Below are 21005 nucleotides of genomic sequence, written 5' to 3' on the forward strand. Positions count from 1 at the left end.
TAGCTTCAGAGCTTGAATTATTAACTGTGTGTGCCATTATTTGCATTCAATAAAAATTTGTTGACTAAATGTATTAGTCTGCTCTAGTCACCCACTACAGAAAGGGGGTCTGTACCACAGTCTGTGCTGCTTAAACAGCCGACATTTGTTGTCTCACATCCTGGAAGCTGGAAGGAAGTCTGAGATCAAAGTGTGGGCAAGGCTGGCTCCTTCTAAGGCCTCTCTCCTTGGTGTGTAGGTTGTTGTCTTCTCCTGTGTCCTCACATGGTCATCTTTCTATGCATGTCTGCATTCTGAGCTCTGTTTCATATAAGGACACTCGTCCTAAGCAATTACAGCCCACCTTAAGAACTCTATTTTAACTCAACCACCTTTTTAAAGATCCATCCTCAAATACAGTTCCAGTCTGAGGTCCAGGAGGTCATTGTTTCAACATTACTTTTTGTGGAGGGCATAATTCGGCCTTTAACTATGAATGAGCAAAGTAGTGCTGCCAGGTAACCTGTGTACTTGGACACATTCAAGACCAAATTCATGAGTTTTATCCATCTGGAAACTGCCAGGAGAAATCCTCACCTTCTCGTGAAAATCAAACCTTTTCATGTTACAAAGCTCAGTGTGAAGCCAGAATCTTTTGTCCACTGAACAGCCTTATGCTGTTCATAGGATGGCAACTTGGAAACAGTGTTTTGAAATATGTGTTCCTGAAAATCTGTGAGAAAAATTCACCTTTACTCCAAAACGTTATTTCTTTCTCCTGACTGCATGGAGGTTCATCATTTTTCGTGCTTACCAGGATAGCCACCTATTCAAACTGATTTGCATTTGTGTTTGGGTAGAAGCTGCATTTGTTAATACATCCCGGGTCCGATTAGAAAGAAAGAAAGTGGGTCAAGCTTGAGGGAGGCCATCTGTCAAGAGTGCACTTTGGCAAAGAGAAAACAGAAGAAGGGAACTTATGAAAGAGGCTGAGGTTTGTAGCCCAAAGGCACCAACAGAGTTCTGTGGCTTCCAACTGTCACCTTGCTTTCAAGTTACGTAACTGTTCAAGACAGCTGAGCTGTGCTAGATGGGGAAGGCGCATGGCCTGCAAAAGCCAGACACAGGACAAAACCTTATTTTCAGTGGTTGAAATAAGGACAGAACTCAAATGCTCAATGTTTGTAATTTTTTCATAGCCTATTGTATGAAATAGTGCTTTTCAGGAGGCAGAGTATGAGATCAAATCCTTGGTCATTTTAGCAATTAGTAGTTTTGTTTCTGTTTTTGCTTCAGTTCATGTATCCATTCACCTACCAAATCACATCTTGGAGGCTTCCAATTCCTGGCAATCATGAGGAAAGCTGCTATGAACAACAGTGTGCAGGCTTTTGAGTGTGAACATAAGTTTTCAGCTACTTTGGGCAATCACAGATATTCTCTTAAATTACAGTTTTTGTTACAATTTCTAGCAAACACACTATTTCACATGAATAGATTTTCTGGATACTGTGCTCAAGCAGCAGAGGATTTTTTTTTAATTTTCATCTTCCTTGGTAAAAATTGCTTGATAAATTGCTTATAAATGAAGTAGTTTGTGAAAGCAATTGCATTCACAGACTAGGCTCTAAAATTTTTGACCTTTTTACCATTCCTTGTAAAAGGAATGTGATGACAAAAGTCATCACTGTAGGTAAACTGAGTCATCCCAGGCTCCTGAGGGGTGGGGTTGGGCCTAACATTTGCAATTCCGATTCCATCCTCCCACTTTCTGGGTCTGATTTCCACTCCCATTAATTCCCTCTCCATCGATTTTATACATCTACTTGTCTTGATAGGAATCTGAGGATGTCTAATCTTTGAGGTGGTGAGTTTTCTTGTTGCCATGTCAAAAACTTTTTAATATATGTAAGCTTTTAAATCTACAAAATAAGCAAAAAACAATATTTACTCTTCCTTGATAGACACCTCTCTTCAATATCTAGCATTCTCAATTTTCTTCTTTATAGATTAAATAATATGTTGTTCCATCCCTATTGTCCCTTTCTAGATTAAATACCTGGATGCTTGCTTCACATCACTTATTTTCTTATCCAGTCATGCTTTTTATCTTTTAATATTCTTAAATAATTGAAGTACAGTTTACATACAGCCAAGTGTACAGCTTGTAGGTGTTATGGTTCAGTGACAAACATGCACACACGGAACATATCTGCATCTAAACACAGGACGTCTTCATCATGCCAGAGCTTTCCCGTCTTCCCAGGTGAGACTCTGTCTCCACTTAAACACCTTCCCATTCTTCATCCCCCAGCCCCTGGAGCCCACCATTCTATTTTCTGTTTCTGTGAGTTTGACTACTATAGGGACCTCACATGAGTAAAATCATACAGTATTTGTCTTTTGGGGTCTGGCTTATTTCACACAGCATAATGTCCTCAAGGTCCACTAATGTCGTAGCATATTGCAGAATTTCCTTCCTCTTTATGGCTGAATACAATTCCACTGTGTGATACACACCACGTCTTGATATTCATTCACCCATTGATGGATGCTTGGGTTACTTCTACCTTTTTGCAATTGTGAATTATTGCTGCTATAAACATTGATGTACAAATATCTCTTGTAAGCCCTGCTTTCAATTTTGGGGGGTACATACCCAGAAGTGGGATTGCTGCTTTTCATAATGGCTGAACCATTTTTTACATTCCCACCAGTGGTACACAAGAGTTTCAACTTCACATCTTCTCCAGCACTTGTTATTTCTTATCTTACTGATAACAGCCATCCTAATGGGTATGAGGTGGAATCTCATTGTAGTTTTGATTTGCATTTCCCTAATGACTAATGAGGTTGAGCATCTTTTCATGTGCTCACTGGCCATTTGTTTATCTTCTTTGGAGAAATATCTGCTCAAGTCCTTTACTTTAAATCTGAATATTAGGTAAGTAATACATTTTTTAAAATATATGTGTGCCCCAATATTAGAAATGTATATACTGAAAAAGCACACTGTTTATCTAAAACTCATTTTTAACTAGGTGTCTTACATTTTTATTCAATAAATCTGACCATAAAAATCAAGAACTTAGATGGATCTAAAACAGTTTTAAAATATCTCACAATTTTGTTCAGGTGAGTTCTGAAATGGCTTAGTGTGTTTTTGTGGGTGCTGGGCTGGCAGCCCTGCTTTATTAGAAAATTGTAATTTCATTTTGAGATGCTCCAGACTAAATCATTTGAGCTTCACACTCTTTGTGTAATATTATTGGGCTCCCTTAATGAAATTATAACTCAAGCAAGAGATTTCATTCCCTGGTAGTAAATTAGCTTGGGCCCGTGTGGGCTCAGGGAAAGCCAGTCCTCCCTGGCTTATTCTTCTTGTTCGGGGAATGAAGAAGGAGCAGGCGTTTTGTATTTGAGTTATTTATTGTTCTCTTTGAGTGAACGTTATATTGTTACCCGTCCCTACTGGAAACAACAGCTGTTAACAGGCTCTGGAATGAATTTCAATGTGAACTCTCCTGGCCTCTGGGAAGCTTGGCTAAAGAGAAAACAGGCTCATAATGGAAAGAAAAGGAGCAGGATTCAGGCTGTGGTCTGGATGCCTGCAGGCTACCTGCATATAAACCCGCTAGTTACCAGTGTTCTGGGACATCCCATTTAGACCACGTGCTGAAATGGGAGTGCCATCAACAATCCTCCTTTCTGACGGCAAAGCAGACAAAAGGCAGTCTGGTGCAAATAGCGATCTCACTGAAAACCCTGTCCTCAGGTATCAGAAGAGACAGAAAGAGTCCCGCATGACAAAGTAACCAAACCCTGGTAGCTGGGCCCTGGACAACCTAACCACAGGAGGAGCAGGGACAACTCTGTCGCAACCCTGCAACACACTGGATAGGCAATGCTGACATTTCCAGCTACCATTTCTTTAATAATGTGGTCAAGAGTCCTATGGAAGGTATTGAGTCATGAAGACTCAAGGGGAAGAGGTTGCAAGAGGCAGGAATCTGAGAACAGAGGAGGACTCTCCAGGAAGCGAGTCAGTTCTGCCTATGTACAAGTGCACCAAACTTCTGTGGTTCAATTTAGTCAGTGGAACCTCTAAAATCAGGAGCTTCTCTTTTGGCTCCCTTTATTAGTCGTCTTACCTTTATTTTTATTGTTGGCACTAATGCAGATGTTCCCGTTTTCCCCCCTTTACCTGACTCCACACATCCCCCATCTGCCCTTCCCTGGGGCGGCAGCCACCACACTGTTGTCTGTACCTGTAAGTTATGCATAGATGTTCTTTGGCTAATCCCTCCACTTTCTTTCACTCTCCCAACTGTATGTTCAACCTACAATGCCTTAATCTCTCTGTTTAAGAGAGAAATTGCTGAGACCCTGGAAAGAACATCTTTTACTGGTCATGTGTGACATTTCCTACGTAGGCCCATCTTCCCACCTGTGCTGTACTCAGAGGTGTCCAGTACCCAGGACACCTGACTGGTCTTGCTTGATTCGCCCACCACCAAGGCTGCAGGCAAAGGGCATCCCCTATTGACTCCCTTCACTGCTTCAGCGACATGTTCCCATTTCCAGGAAGAGCTCTTCTGAACCTGAGGCCCACACTGCTTCCTCCTTCACCTGCCATCTCTTCTCCTATTCCTTCTTCCCCATTCTTCCACTTCTGCTCAAATACACACTGAGTATATTACAGGTTTGAGTCCATTTTTTTTCATGCATTTCAAGCCAACAAAGCAAGTTCTTCACTAATGGGGAAAAATAGTCTCGGCTTTATTTGCACAATGCTCATTTAATTGTGGCATTTTTTTTTTTACTTGCTTTAGTTGCTCTCTGTGAAATGACCTCAGTCTGGCAGGCCCTGCCCCACCCAGCGTCCTGTAAGCTCATGTAAGGCTGTTGCCCTGGAGACAATTACTTCAAGTTTTGAGAGATATGGAACAAGAGGAGGGGAGATGCCAAAAATAAGAAAAAGAGAGAGAGAGAAATCATAAAGTTTAAAATTGAATGGCGAGGAGAATTTGATAAAATGCTGTCAGAAATCCAATAAAAGACTGAACCAGAATGAAGTGGATAAAATCAAAATGACCTTTCAACCTCCCTTGTCCAAACCCTCAGTAATAAGAACATATGAAAGTACAGAATTTTTCTGAAATTCCATGTCAAAGTGCATTTCCTGTTCTTCTTTTCTTTCCAGACAAAGTAAGCATGTTGTCAGCCTTCATCACTCCCTTCAAGCACTTGAGCCCCGGGGCCATGAATACGGAGGACGAAGACAATCTAAGTAAGTAGTCCCCTTCTCTGATGAGGAGGGGGTCCCAGCCCAATATAGCCAAAGCCTGAGACCCTTGGGATGTTGGGGGTGGGGGAAAATATCTGGGCTTGGAAGAGCAGGAAGCTCCGCACCCATCCCCACCTGGAATTTCATCCCCACCTGAAATTTCATCCCTACCTGGAATCCCAACCTGTAATTTCATCCCCACCTGGAATTCTACCCTCACCTGGGTGATAGGAAAATATTAGAAGTAACTGTGTGATTGAGAGCTCTAGGGATTATACATATACATATATTGAAAAGTTCTCTTGGACCATCCCTCCTCTCTTTCCTGTATTTTTTTTTCCTTCAAACTAAGAAGAAAAAGAAAAATGAACACAGTCTCTTTGAAACAGTTCATACAATTATCTAACATGGAAAGAGCTGGATGGGTGCCTGCCTGTTGAAACATTTCTGGCACCTGAAACTGGAGAGACACCAAGCAGTGTGGTATGGGAACTGAAGTGCCGGCTTGGGGAGGGGCCCTAAACAGTGTCCCTGTGCAGACCACTGAGGAGGCAGAGCAGACCGGACTGGTGTGTGAGGGTCTGGGCATGTCTGGCATGCATTATACTCACCTCTCATGTGTAGCATATTGTCAGGCATTTAAACAAGGGGGTGAAATGTTCAAAACCATATGAACACCTCTTGCATTTCAACATTACCTAACAGATGGGTCACCTTCTCAGCCAGAAAGAATTAGGAACGTGCTTGTTGTCCTGGGATAGGAAGGACATGGAGAGCTTAGTGGCAGTCACTGCGGTTGTCAACCTGACCAAGAAGCAATGGTGGGGAAGATTGCACGGGAATATTGTCCATTTGCCAACAGGTGTTAAGAAACACTACACATGTGCATGAATAGCCCCTTCCCAGAAAACATAATTATCCTCAAGGTTGAAAACTGGAGTGATCGCCCTGGATTATTCTACTAAAGCAAAGTCACAGAACCACTGAATGTCAAACCAGAGCAAACCTTAGAGACACTCTAGTATTAGTCCTTTGTTTGCTAGATGAGGAGAAAGTCACATGGAAATCAGATCACAGGTCTCATGACTATCCATTCAGGGCCCATTCCCCAGGGTCAAAGCAAAATGTGGACTAATGATTGTTTCTGTTCTCTCATGATCTAAACTGGAAATGTCCTAGAACTTCATCAATGCACTGATAGCTTGAGGAATGAAATCTCAGTATTTCCTCAACCTTCTCACCTGAGCTGTGAGAACCCTGGCTGGGTCAGCCTCTCCATGTAGAAGTATCTCTCTCCCTTTCCAACAGCTCACTGGGCTAATGACTTCTGATGCCAGAACAGGCCTGATAGTAGAAGCCCGGTGAGGGCAAGACCTCCAAGCCATCTCGTGCTCTGTAATCTCTAGCACCACTGCCCAGGGCTGTGAGCATCACTGCTCAGACCCTCAGAGCCTCGCTTCCAAGACAGGGACAGTGACATAACCTGAACCATGGAGTTGAGGTCAGAATCAAATAAGATAGTACATAAAGATGTCTTAGGCAAGGACCTGGGACATATAAATATTCCATCAGTGTTGGCTAGTGCCAGTAATTAAAGCTATTTTCCTGATTCTGCTCACTGGCTAATAGGTAAAAACTTACAGATAAGAATGACTTTTAAATATTTATTACGTGTCAAAATTAGCTTTTGTTTTGTTTTGTTTTTTTGTTTTGCTTTATTTAATTATTTTTCAAGTACACTTTTCTGTCTATTACTCCCCTCCCATCCCACCCCCATGCTCCCCCCTCCCTCCCATTTCCACCTTTCTCAGTTGTTGTCCATGTATCCTTTATATATGTTCCTCTAAATCCCTCCCCTATTTCCCCTGAAATTCCCTTCCCTCTTTCCTCTGGTCACTGTCAGCCTGTTCTCTATTTCAGTGTCTTTGGTTATATTTTGCTTGCTTGTTTGCTTTGGTGTTGAAGGACAAATACCGTATGATCTCACCTCTAACAGGAAGCTACACAATAAAATTAGCTTTTGAAAAGCTTGGAAAATTGTATTTCTATCAGTGGATTAATCATCCCCTTTGTAATATATGACATTAATATACTTAGAAAACCTTATTTTCACAAACTATTCAAAGATACACCTCCAGCCTTGCTGGTGTGGCTCAGTGGTTGAGTGCCAGCCAGTGAATCAAAGGGTCGCCAATTCGATTCCCAGTCTGGGGCACATGCCTGGGATGCAAGTCCCCAGTGAGGGGTGTATGGGAGGCAACCACACATTGATGTTTCTCTCCCTCTCTTTCTCCCTTCCATCCCCTCTCTAAAAAATAAATAAATAAAATATTTTTGAAAAAAGAGCCACCTCGAATTGAATGTGCTTGTCTTAGTTAACACTCCTCACTAGTATTAATCATGGCAGTCTCTCAGCTTACTGCCCTTTGCCATTGGAAGGTAGAAAAGGATAAATGCAACTGCCCTAGAGGGTGTATGTGTGTGTGTGGATAAAGTATGTGTGGTGTGCGTGGTATGTGTGGTATATGTGTGGTACATGTTCTGTGTTTTGTGTAATGGGTGTGTGGTGCGTGATATGTATACCGTGTGGATCTGAGTGTATGTTGTATGTAATGTGTGTGATGTGTGTGAAGTAAAAGTGTAGTGTGCGATACATAGTGGTCACTGAATATGCATGTAAGTATGTGTGTATGCATGTGGTATTTGTATCTGTGTGTTTTGTGTGTGTTAAATGTGTGATGTGTGTGATGTCTAGATAATGTGTGTAATATATGTGGTGTGGGGGTGTGTGTGGTATGTAGGAGATGTTCATTGTGCGTGCATGTGTGTGTCTGCATTGAGTGTATGTGTACAAATGTATGTGGTGTGTGTATCCATGTGTCTGTGTGTATGTTATGTGTGTCATGTGTGTGGTGTCTAGGTAATGTGTGTAGTGTGTGCATATGTGTGGTATATGTGGTAGTGGTATGTAATGAATGTTCACTGTACATGTGTGTGTGTGCACACATTGGCAGGGAGACGGTAGGTGGTAGACGCAAGTGTGTCCTTGCTTTGAAGTCTCCTGTTTGTAGCAATAAACTATGGGACATATGTGTCTGAGTTGATTTAAGATGAAGTTCCACCATTCAGGACCATCTTTCTCCCACCCCCTCTGTAGCCCTGGCCCCATCATTCACTTCTGCTTTGTTCCTGGAGCTCAGATCCAATGTCCTGGGTGAGCTGGGGTCAGGGATCAATAGCCAGACCAAGATTTGGCCTGAAAGAGGACAGTGCCCATGAGCCCATCAGCAGGCTGGGTACTGGCTAACAGTCAAACAGATGATGCCACCTTTTTAAGACTTTGTGCCTAAGCTGATAACCCTGAAAGCTTTCTTCTTCGAACACTGAAAGGAGTGGTCGTTGGCCCCAGACCTCTGTTTCTGCCCCTGACTCAAAGGTGTCACATGAGGAGGGGCTGAGATGCCTAATCCTGGACAGGGCCGTAGGCCCACATAGGCCACACTGTTTGCATGGGGTCTGGAGGTAGGGCAGCCACCCACCACACCGTGATAGTGGCTGTCACCACGATAGATGCATGATAGTCGCAGCTTCCACACAGCATGAGACAAGTCTCAAAAAGAGGGCATCTTCTCCTGCTGCAGAGCCTGATCTGAGCACCACTGGTGTCAGGCCAGTGCATGACCTGCAGGGCGAGGACCTTACATCTCGTATTCCGAGTCACCAGGCCCGCCTGATTGACCCCCATAGCCACCCCCTTTTTACTCATCTTTTTACCCCGGAAGCACGAGAAGAGAGTAGACCATCCACCTTGCTCCTGTCAGCCAGCCCTGTCTGGTCAGGACAGGGTGGATCAGACAGTTGCCTTCTAACCTGCAAACACAGGAAAGTCATTACCAGTGAGGCAGTGCAACGAAAAGCTCCCGCAACTCAACTATTGCAAGAACTCAGGCAAGCACTGGCCCGCGGACCAGGAGGGGGACATGGGGGAGGCAGAGGCTCACACTTACTTAGCACATGGTGCCTGCACTCATGCCGGGTGACAACCGCTGTGAGGTGGCCCCCGGGGGCCTCCCCTGCGGCTGACAGAGGCAGCCACTGCAGTTACAGCCCAGTAACGGAACTTAATTCCGAAAGATGTATTTCACCTGGAAAATACAGCTTTGACCACAGCTGTGGCTACTTAAAATTCCACTCTTTCTTCCCAAAATGCTTGTTAGTCATTGAGTTACAAGATAGGTTATCACAGAGAGACCACATTCACCTAACGTCATTACGGTATATTGTTATACTGTAATATATTTTATTGTTGTTGCTGTTAATCTCTTACTTTGTCTAATTTGTAAGTTAGCACTTTATCATAGTAATGTACATATAGGAAAAAACATAGTACATATAGGATTCGGTATCATCTGAGATTTCAGGCATCTACGGAGGGTCTTAGAACGTATCCCTCCTATAAGGGAGAACAACACTATTTTTAAAACATGTATTAGACTTTCCTGTATGTTAGGGCTTTTGTTCCTTTCATTCAACCAGATGAAAATATTGTCAGATAAACTTTATTAAAACCCACATTTTCCATCTAAAGAAAATGGAATTTGGGCAGGTTGAGGGACTTGCCCAAGGTCATACCTACATAAAAGATGGAGAGGACTTTCGCCTTTCATCTGCTTGACCCCAGAACCAGTGGGATGACTGCTGCCCCCTCTCCCTTGCCCAGACTCAGCAGCCCAGTGAAAACGGGCAGGTGGGCTGCTTTGAAGGGAGCTGGACCCCTAATCTGCTTGTTTGCAAAAGCCAGCGGATAACATCATTCTGGAGATTCTAGCTAGTGTGTCCAGGATATGGCCAGAGCTCTGCATTTGTATCAGTTATTAGGTACTGGTTATCTTGGAAGCACTCTTTATGCCACAATCTGTTCATTGTGTCTATGCCGTGGAAAACTAATAATGACCATCACCACTGGACACTGAGTGTCGTGGAAGAGAAGACCCTGGAAGCAACCTCAGTGCAGGTGGAGGGGAAGTTTGGGACCGTGGCGGCTGTTGCTCCACAATAAACCTTTCTGCTGAAAAGGCAGCAGAGGCCATCTGACTTGCTGGCCACTTTGTCAGGTGCACAGACTCCCTCGACCCTCATATTGTGAGAAATCAGCAAGTTTCCAGGCAATCTGCTGTGGGGCCTTTCGGTCAGGTTATTTTTTTTCCATCTTTATATTCCATTTGGGAAACTGCATGGCTAATCCGACCTACTGACCGTGGCCTGAAATACCCCACATGGCAGCATTCCTGCCTATGTGGACCCAGATGCACAATGACTCACAGAGGGCCGAAAGTCGATGCTCAATGCCGGGGGGTAATTGCTTCTACCAAACAATCTATAAGGGACACCATCCACCTCTAACTTATAAAATGCTTGGGCTCACTGCTTTGAACACAATTACCTCTGCAGATCCAATATTTTACAGATGCAAGCCACCAGAGAAAATATTAACAGAGCTGTCTCACAACATAGAGAACAGAGCTCATGAGAAGTGGACAGTTCAGCAAACAGCACTTTCAGAATGGATATACTCACCACTACTGGGAACACCGTCTGAAGGGCTGGGAGGGGTGTTGGCAAGAGTCGTCACTGAGAGCCCCTGAGCAGGAAGGACACACAGCAACGGACCCAGAGAAGCCTTGTCCAGTGTGAGAGCCCCTCTCCAAGGCACCCGATGGTCCAAGTGCCTTCAGTACCTGTGAGAGTGCCCTTTCTAGTTGTTACTCTTCAGCAGCAGTGCCATGGATTTGAGGGCCACCGAGACACTGGGTCTCACTGCAGCTTGGCCTAGGGCAGGCTGAGGAGAAAGTTCTCAGCCTTTATTCATAAGCTGCAGGCCGGCTGTAAAAATCACCCCAAGTTTCCACTAGCTTCACAGGAGAAAACTCATCTACAACCTGCTGCACAGCCACCAGGCACTCCTGAGATCTTGGTCCGGTTCCCAAAGAGAAATCAAAGAGCACAAGGGGGCACCTGTGTGTGGCTTACCCCCTGAAACCTCACCGCACACATCAGTACACACCAACAGCAGACTATGTACGCTCAGCACCCCGTTCCCCCTCAGAGACAGGCGTCCCTGTGATATAGCCAAGGGGTGGTGGCACTGTCCTCTGCCCATAGTTTCATCTTCATAGGAACAAGACATTCCCAGGGTGAAATCGCATCTCAGCCAGTTCTCCAACTGCATCTGCACATTGAGAGTCCCCTCCAAGAAGATGGTGCTGTGACCCCACCCCCAGAGAGAGATGAGGAATATGAAAGGCACCAGAGGGAAAGGGGGAGTGGGGCTCAGTGACAAGGAAATGCAAGGCCCATGACCATCATCCTGGAGCATTTTCTAGGAACCTGTGGGTCAGCATCCCAGAAACATCCACCCCAGGAGGCGATGGGGACTCTAGTCCAGCAGTTCTGTGACAACCCAAGCTGTGGTTTTCTAAATGGAATAGCTTCATTGGTGAGGAGCGGTCCAAGATAGTCAAATCATTACACATGTGCACCACCTATAGTTAGCAAATGATGGCTTTGCTAAATTTAATGCATATCACTTTTTGCACAAGAAATAAACCATCACAGATACAAATGAAGCCCTTGCCTGGGTCCCCATTCCATTTCCTCCCTGTTTCCTGGAAAGCTTAGCATCTAAGCTTCACCACTATGTCTGATTACATGAACAGCATGCAATGCTTGCACTGTTATAATTTACATTAATGACATTGCACTCTGTGTAACACTTTGCAAGCTGCTTTTATCATGCAACATTATACTTGGAGATTCCTCTTCACTGAAGCATGTAGACCTGGTTCTTTCACCATGGTGCTATCGAGCCTTCCTTCCTATGATCACACCGCAATTTAGTCATTGGTCCACTCCATGGGGAAGGAGTGCATGGCCCTCAGTGTCGCCTGAAGCTGATAGAAGGAAAGGGCCACATGTGGTTTGGTTTTGGGGAGGCTTTGGGAGAGACGGGCAGGGAGCCTGTGCCCAGGGGGCCCCAGCCCCACTACATCTCAGCCACACTCAGAGCAGAAGGTAGAGACAGGTCAGGCCCACCACGTCCATACCCCACATTCTTAGAAATGTGGAGCTGCTCGGGGCTGCATGTCCTTCCTCCTCCCAGGCTATCAGCCCCACTTTCAGGGAAGCTTAGTGACTCTTGTTGGCCTAGAAACAAATGGAGCTGCTTAGCTTGTCCCCAGAAGGCTTCGTCCAGTGGGCTCCTCTCAGAGGCTAGGCTTTCAGGCCAGCAGCTGGGCTCATAGGCACAGTACATTCCTCAGAAGTGGTGTCTGTCTTCAAGTGAGCTGAGAGCCCTGGGTCACCACTGTCTGTTCTCACCTCCAGGTACCAGCAGTGCAGACGTGAAGGAGAACCGAAATGTGAGCAACCTGGAGGCACGGCCACTGCCCATTGGCGACAGAGCCCGAGGTGGTACACCTGGCCTGAAGAGAAAAAGGCCTCTGGAGGAGGGCAATGGTGGCCACTTCTGCAAACTGCAGCTGATCTGGAAGACGCTCTCGTGGTCCATGACGCCCAAGAACGCGCTGGTCCAACTGCACGAGCTGCGGCCGGGCCTGCAGTACCGGATGGTGTCCCAGACCGGCCCCGTGCATGCGCCCATCTTCGCTGTGGCTGTGGAGGTGAACGGGCTCACATTTGAGGGCACAGGGCCCACCAAGAAAAAGGCCAAGATGCGGGCAGCCGAGCTGGCCCTGCGCTCCTTCGTGCAGTTCCCCAACGCCTGTCAGGCCCACCTGGCCATGGGCAGCAGCACCAGCCCCTGCACAGACTTCACCTCCGACCAGGCTGACTTCCCAGACACGCTGTTCAAGCAGTTCGAACCAGCGGCACCCAGTGCGGCCTTCCCTGGTCGCTGCCCTGCCGAGCCCGAGCTGTTGTCCCCGGCATGCCGGCGGGGTCGGCTGCTGCACCACACACTGGACCTGGTGGCCCCGGGTGAGAGGAACCCAGTGGTGGTGCTCAATCAGCTGCGCGCCGGCCTGCGCTACGTGTGCCTCTCGGAGCCGGCTGACAAGCAGCGGCCCCGGAGCTTCGTCATGGCCGTGAGCGTGGACGGCAGGATGTTTGAAGGCTCGGGACGCAGCAAGAAGCTAGCCAAGGGCCAGGCGGCACAGGCCGCCCTCCAGGCCCTCTTCGACATCCGGCTGCCTGGCCACATGCCCAGCAGGAATAAAAGTCACCTCTTGCCCCAGGTGAGAATTCTCAGGTAGCTCCCGGCAGGTGGCATCTCCCGGATGCTAGGAGACCATGAGCTGGGACAGGCAGCAGGCAGCCCCCCTGCTCCAGTCGCTGTAAGTAGAGAGCACCCCGACACACCCCCTCCTAGAAAGGCCAGCTCAGCCCGTCCCAGCCTGACCATTAGAGCAACTGTCCAGCTTTGGAAAAAAATCGTGTGTGTGTGTGTAAAGAAAGAATGTCAACATTCAGATTAGCACAGGTGGCGGGGGGGGGGGGGGGAGTGAAAGCAGGTGATGTCTGTGATGGCACCAGTGGCAGGACCCAGGGAAGGGGGGATGCAGGGGCTGTCCCCTGACAGGGTGACAGGGAAGGATAGCTGGCATTTTCAGGTGTACTTCAGTGACTTGGTTCTGCAACAGAAGGACTGGCAGGAGGTAAAAATGCATGTTAGGTAGCGGTTTGTGTAGTTTCTCACTATGGAGGCTGGAGGAAGGAAAGTGAATGTGAATCGTCTCATCTCTGTGATTCCAGCCAGAGTCAGGTGCCTGTGTGACAGCCCGGACACCAGGGTCCAGACACAGGGAGAGGGTCAGTCTGAGGGTCCAGCCCACAGCTGGAAGCAGAGAGCTCGGAACAAGAACAGGGCTGGAATTCTACATCACCTTCATTTCTCTGGCCCTTTCACACCAGTGACAGGTCTGCTTTCTCACACTGGTTCACCTTTGCTCATTGAAGAAATACTTTCATAGCACCGTCCACGTGTCAGAAATTATTTCTATCCCATTCCAAAACAACCTCATTCTTCCAGGTCTTATAACTGCTTACTTATGCAAGTTACATCTTGTCTTAGCCTTTTCAGAATTATCTGTAGCCCCCCACAAAAAAAGATTTATCTGTAGGAATCAGTGATGTATTAGATATCAGTGATGTAAGGGAAGTATCTTTATTCACTTTGTCCTCAGTCATGGAGAAGAACATTCTACATAGTCAAAAGCACTTCAACCAGGGCAGATCTGCAGTAAGCACCCAGAACTCTGACTTGTTGCTACCATGGCTGTGTGATCATATCGCAGCTCCAAGGACAGAACCCACTGTTTCCCAGGGAGGCCAAGCGTCGCAGAAGGAGGCAGGTGCCACCCAGGCCTCAAGGAGCACAAAGCGTATACCACAGTGACCAACCTAATGCACAAGGACAGATGCCTCATGCTGAATCATGACCCTCAGTAAATATTTGTCTGATGGAGGTCTCCTTCTCACAGTTCCATCGAGTGAGGGAGAGAGACCATCCAACAAGGAGCCCCAGGGGAGGATGGCTGTTTCTCCTGCTCTCTCTGCCCCCAAGACCTTCGTTTATTTTCGCACATTTAATGAGCATTCTGAGGAGCAGGTTGAAGGGGTATAGACCGTAATCTCCATTTGTCTTGCCTTTCAACCCCTCCTCAAATGACACACAATCCAGGGAGAAATATGCTACTTGCAAGAAGTTCGGGGCCAATAGGTCCCTGAGCACATCTTGCCAGAAGTTTGCTGCCTCGTTTCTCTTTTCTGGCACCTCTATTTTACTTTGTTGTCTCCTTTTTTCCTTCTGATCCTGTTTCTCCAAATCTGTAGCTTAAACTTACCAACCACACCCCAAAAACCACTGTGCCCCCTGCAAACTGCATGAGCCCCAGGTGGTCCTCAGCCTCCACATCACCTCTGTCTTCTCACCACCTTCCCCAGGAAGGTCCCTCCTGCACAGTGCCAGGCCGTGTGTCCCCTTGTCTTCCAGCCTGTCATTTTCCTGTGTGGCCACCCCACCAAGGGCCCTCATGGGTGCTGTACTTCCTGCTTAGTGTGAAACACCCACTCCCTCCTGCAGCAGCTCCAGTCCACCCCGCCCCAAGTGAACGTTGAAGGATGTCCGTGTGTTGCAGCTGAGACACGTTTCCTCTCATCTTGTCACCCCTGAGCTCGTGCGGTGGAGGAACCAGGCAGCACCAGTGCTTTGTAACAGTTGTTTGACCCCAGAATGCAGCACATCAGTTACAGCCACAACCGCTAAATTATTTTCCTCTGACAGTCTGCTAACAACCCCGACTGGATGATGGAGGGCACGGAGCAGCATAAGGGCCGTGGGCCATCCATCACACCCCAGGCCCAGCTGTCCCGAGGCTCGTCACCATCCCCTTGACCCATCCCCCAGGCTGGGGGGTGCTGAGTGCATCAGGGGCCCCAGGACCAGGTACCACTGGTGGCTTCATTAAATTCAAATCCTATCCTGGACATGGTCTAGAATCTAGATGCAGAGACTGATCTTTAAAAATAGATTCCGAGAATCCCTGTAAATGCTGCTTTGCTCTCCTGCTTGGCCCAGCGCTCCATCTATACAGCAGATGTCTGGTCCTGCCAACACTGTGGCCCTCACCTCCAAGGCCCTGGTGGCACGACCCTTCATTATCCTGTCTAACAGCGCTTTTATCACCTGATCAGGGACAGTATGCCAGGCACCCCTGCCCCGTCCAGGTTCCCAGAACCACCACCTGCACCCCCAGAAAGACAGGTCCCCCAAGCCACTGACGGACCTCTGAGAACCCTCCTCAAGTGCACACAGGAGGAAGGCAGGACAGTCGGCTCTGGAGAGACACAGTTTCTGGAACTTGGGTATCAGCACCAATATTTACTGTTCTTTGCCCAAAGCCCTAGGTTCTGCCTTACAGAGGGGACAACAAGTCAAGAGTCTTATTCTAAGATATCCTTGTTGGATCCCACTTGTACAGAAGCAAAGGCATTTCCATTCAGTGTTTTAACCAAAGGCTCGGTCTTGCATGAGTGAAGCTTCAGAACCAGCCTTAGTGGTTACCTCTTTTAGTAATTAATGAAATTAAGTAATATTACCCCTTTGAGGAATAGTCAGTGAAAGGAATTTCAAATGTGGCAGTGCATAAGGTGCCGTGAGCCATGGGCCCAGCTGCATGAAACACAGTAGGTGCTGGGAGGGAGGCCCAGGAACCTGCACAGTGATTCTCACAGAGGTGAGTCAGGCAACTGCCCTGCCGAGTGCCCTGCCCTCTGGAGCCTCCTCAAGGCTCTCAGCCTCAGCCTAGAGAAGAGGCTCCTGGCAGGACACACAGAGCGGGTTGGATGTTTGCTCGTCATCAAGACGATCCTGACCAAGCATCACCCCCAATGCCCCTCAGGTAAAGAAATTGGTGCCACTGCATCCACCATCCAATCACCAACTTTCTGGACAAGGGGGGGCATCTTCTCCTCTGAAGTAACACTAAGCGTCATTTTCCAGCAGTAGGGGTCAAGGAACACAGACTTGTTTCTGCCTCAGTTTTGATAAAGCAAGTTCTGGAGAATAATATTATCAACAAAGATGAAGATCACAGGGGTTGGTTTCTCCAGGATCTGATTCTCATCACGTTGTGTCTCGGAATGAGGCTAGTTCTGATCCTTTGATTTCATAAGATATGACTTCAGGTGTCTTGACCAGAATGCTGAAGCCAAGCCTTCATCAGAATTTTTAAGCCTCAGTACAGATCTAAATGATCAGGGCCTATAGCACTCACCCAGGCATACAGTCTGGGGGCTCAGCAAGCACCAGGTAACAAGGAAACAAGTGTGCCAGGAGGTAGCTGGGGGTCGAATCCCTCTTTTATTTTCTTCATCTGCAGTTGGTTCTTCCTCCTGGCACAGAACTCCTCTAGGTTAATGAGATACTTGGAACTAATAGTAAGACCATGTCAGTTTATGGGTACCCATTTCCTGGAAGAATCATCTTTTAAAATAATAATAATAATATCACACAATTCACATCTCTTTTTATCTTCACTTCCCACCACCACCACCACCCAGTATAAAAAGAGCTTACTTCATAAAAGCATTAAATTCAATCAGAACGGCATATCTTTCAGCATTTCCTGCCCGTGGAAACAGGTCATTGAGCAGAACACAGACATGTGACAGGAGTAAAAAGAAAGCAAGGAAAACTCACACTAACTCTAAAAAGGGGTGGCATTGTGAAGCATCACCCCTGTTTCCAGTAGGAGGGGCAGAAACCGTGGAAATACATAACCAACCATGCTTTTTAAGTTTCTGCATTTCATAGTAAATTCGGATCATAACTCCTGCACGTGGCGCCAATTCAGGGACTCTGTCCCAGGATCAGCTGCAGAGTTAGATGGAGCACCGGCTCTGGCCCCATTCACAACAGCTGGGCTGCAGGCGTCCACAGGATGTTTGCAAAAATTTAGCTTCCTTCTCCCAAACACCAAGGTGACCCTGCTGCCTCTGGTCCCTTCACAGACCGTCTTTCCAATCTCCTACTCCCGCCAATCTACCTCTCTCAGGAGACTCAGCACCCTAGCCATGCAAAGCAGGACTGTTCATTAACGTCCCTGTAACAAATTATGTGATATGATAAATATTTATATATAATACACATATATAATGGATATGCAATAAGATACACATTTATACACAAAATGTACTTATAAATTCTTTTACCTCTAAGTACAATGCAGAATATGCATTTATTGAGTAGCCTCCACCATCTGAGTTCCTACTAAAACAAGTTTAGTGAAGTTTTTGTAAATAGAGCTAAATATGTATTTAAGCCTATGTGTTCCAATACTGTGTTTAGCATTTTGAAATATAGTTACTATTACACAGGCAGAGGAAGGAAGCCTTCCCACTTGTCTCATTATTCTGTAGCCATAATTCATGGTGGTGACGGTGATGACTGTCGGGAGGTTTTATTAGGAGCTGATATTCTCAGGCTCACTGGGGCCCGGTATTGTTCTAGGTGCTTTCCACACAACAGCACTTTCAAGCCTCATAAACTGTTTGGAGGTGGCACTATCTGTGTTCCCACTGTCCCGATGAGGACACTGAGGCACAGGAAATTAAGTCTTCTGCCCAGAGTCTTACTGGTGAGTGGCAGGGCTGGGAGGATGATGAGGGAGCCCTAGGATGCCAGCCGGCCTCTGCCCAGACTCCGGCACCTGCACAGGCTTGTTCAGGAAACAGACACAATTATCAGCATAGTGCTCTGTGAGCGAGCATGGTGAGGTGACTCAGGGGTGCATGTTGCCTGTTCCATGCAGGGAGCGAGGAGCACTGACTGACTTTGAGAGACCCCAGAGCTTGGCTACTTGAGGGGAAAGGGGGCTTCCAGGGCCAGGGCTAGGGCCCCACTCCCACCTTGGAGCCGCGTCCTGCAGATAGCACTCCCAACTTCAGGGAGAGGGAAAATAGGGGGTACCATTAGAATTTTCTGTCAGGGGGCATCCCTCAGGGGGCTAATCCCTCTCAGAGCCCCAGAGGTGGCTGGGAGCTCACCAACAGCCCCCACACTGGGAAACCGCCTCTGTCAGCAGAGAGCTTGCCCCTCCTTGGCAGGCTTTGCTGGGATGGCCAGGGCCCCCTTCCTTGGGGACAAATTCTCACACTGAAAGAGGAGAGACAGCCAATGGGAGATTGCCAGCATGTAAATGAGCCAGAGAAAGCGCAGAAGGCCGGCCAAGAGAGCGGGAGGAGTTCCTCACAGATACAGGGTGCCAGTGAGAGATGGGGAAGAAATGCAGGGGAGTGAGGGGTCCAAGCTTGCCATTTGCAACATCTTAGAAGGCCCTCGCTGCTTGCGAACTCCAGCTCCTTGGCCCAGCTGCCACCTCACCCTCTGTGCCGTCATCATAGGCTACGGGGGCACATTGGGCTATTTCCATCTGGTCTCTGGTCTCTGCTCTCCCGGGGCCCCAGACTCCCACAGGGAGGTGGGCTGTCTGTGGACAGAACCACTACCCCAGGATGGAGCGGAGAGATCCCCACTGTGCTGCCTGGATGAACAGCCCTATGGCTGCTCCAGCTACATGGATGACACCCTGTGGACATTGCACATTGGGTCCAAGAGTGGGCATCGGAACCCCTCCTTGTCTCTGTCACAGCTGGGCCTCACACTGCAAACTCCTGTCTCATCCCATGTGGGTTCTTGTTCCCCAGGAAGCAGGTGGCAATAGAACTGCGGGGCACAGGGGGTGTCCTGGATGAGAGGGGAGTGAGGTCTGTGAAGGATGCAAGCCAGAGGAAGGTATGCAGGAGGGCTTCCAACCATGATGCAGAGGCCACATCTGGGCTAGGCCACAAGGCGGCATAAACTGCCGCTGCAGGGCAGGGTGGCCATATGCCAGACACAGCACGGCCTAGGCAGCTGCAGTTGCGAGCCTGGGAGACACTGCTTTGGGCCACTGCCCAGTGCTTGCCTGCAGGGGGCAGGGTCTTCTCAGGAGTCAGAGCTCTGTTCCCTCAGGGCCACATGGGGAACCACAACCCAGATCCACTGACCCCTATCAGGCAATGGTGATGCCTTGAGAAGCATTTGGGATGGCTTCCATTCCTTACAGTTTTTAAACTCTCGAGAAGCTATAAGGAAAGTTCTTCCTACCAAAAACAATTCTATAGCCTCCCCCACTCCCAAGGTCCCTCACAGCAATGCAATGCGCAACCAACCCCACAAGTCAACTTGAGTGCCCTAGAGATGTATTCAATCTCTGTGTCTCTCTGTTTCTCTGTCTGTCTGTCTGTCTCTCTCTTTCCCTTCCTTCACACTCACTTTTCAATTAGTGATCCTGGTGTGCATACAGTAGCAGAATAGAGGGGTGGGCAAACGTAGGCTTACAGTTGTGAGTACACAAAACAGAGTTTATTCTTGTATTATATATTTTTTCATACAAAAAACTATACACCTACTTTTGCCCACCCCTGCATTTGGTGCTCTGCATATACATGATTTTATGTGAGTGTCGTGTCAGTGGACATTTGTATAGCATTTACCGTGTGCTGGGCCTGATGGAAGGGCCTTCAGGTTTACCCAGGTTCCAGCAGAGAATGAGCGTAAGATCTGATCATACACATCGTGTCCTGGGCTTTGTGACCTGAGTGTGTGCATTTCCATGCCAGGCAGGTGACAAGACTGTCCATCCTCAGTGAGGGAGGCGACCACGGTCCTGAAAGGAGAGAGTTAGCACGGCCTCCCATGCCAAACAGCCCGGGCCCTCACTCACTGTGGGACCTCACTGCTTCCTCGGTTGGTGCCCCAGTGCCCGGATCTGTAAAGTGGAATGACCATAAAAGTATCCATGTTGTAGAATGGTGGGAGGATAGAAAGGGTTAATATACAAAGTGTTTGGAATGGCATTTGGCACAGGGAAATCACCATAGGTGTTTGTCATTCTGACTCCAGGGACACAGGCTGCGGGACATGGGGCACAGGTGGACAGACATGCTCAGTACGATTAGTAGTTGGGGAGGAGGCAGGACAAATGTTCCAGGAAAAATTTACATTCGCTGCTCTAATCTCGTTTGTGGATGGGGGAGAAAGTGGGAGGCAACTTCTAAAATACCAGTTTGAGGTGGGGCTCAGACTGGCTGGGGGAGGTCGGAGCCGGGGCCTCGACTGCACTTGGCCGTGCTAAGAGGCCCTCATTCTCCTTTGGGAGACTGTTTCCTCAGTTTCCTC

General features: G+C 47.7%; 1 protein-coding gene across 1 annotated transcript in view; it reads left to right on the plus strand.

Annotated features, from left to right (window-relative positions):
• The window catches only part of ADARB2 (adenosine deaminase RNA specific B2 (inactive)), a 454763-nt gene that overhangs the window by 307849 nt on the left and 125909 nt on the right, over nt 1-21005 (plus strand). The window contains exons 2-3 of the mRNA XM_037031882.1: nt 5183-5269; nt 12650-13518. Of these exons, the coding sequence (XP_036887777.1) occupies nt 5183-5269; nt 12650-13518 (956 nt within the window). The remainder of the gene's footprint in view (nt 1-5182; nt 5270-12649; nt 13519-21005) is intronic.

The sequence above is a fragment of the Sturnira hondurensis genome, unplaced genomic scaffold, assembly GCF_014824575.4.
Source record: "Sturnira hondurensis isolate 20B ecotype Veracruz unplaced genomic scaffold, ASM1482457v3 Scaffold0021214, whole genome shotgun sequence".
NCBI classification, from domain to species: Eukaryota; Metazoa; Chordata; class Mammalia; order Chiroptera; family Phyllostomidae; genus Sturnira; species Sturnira hondurensis.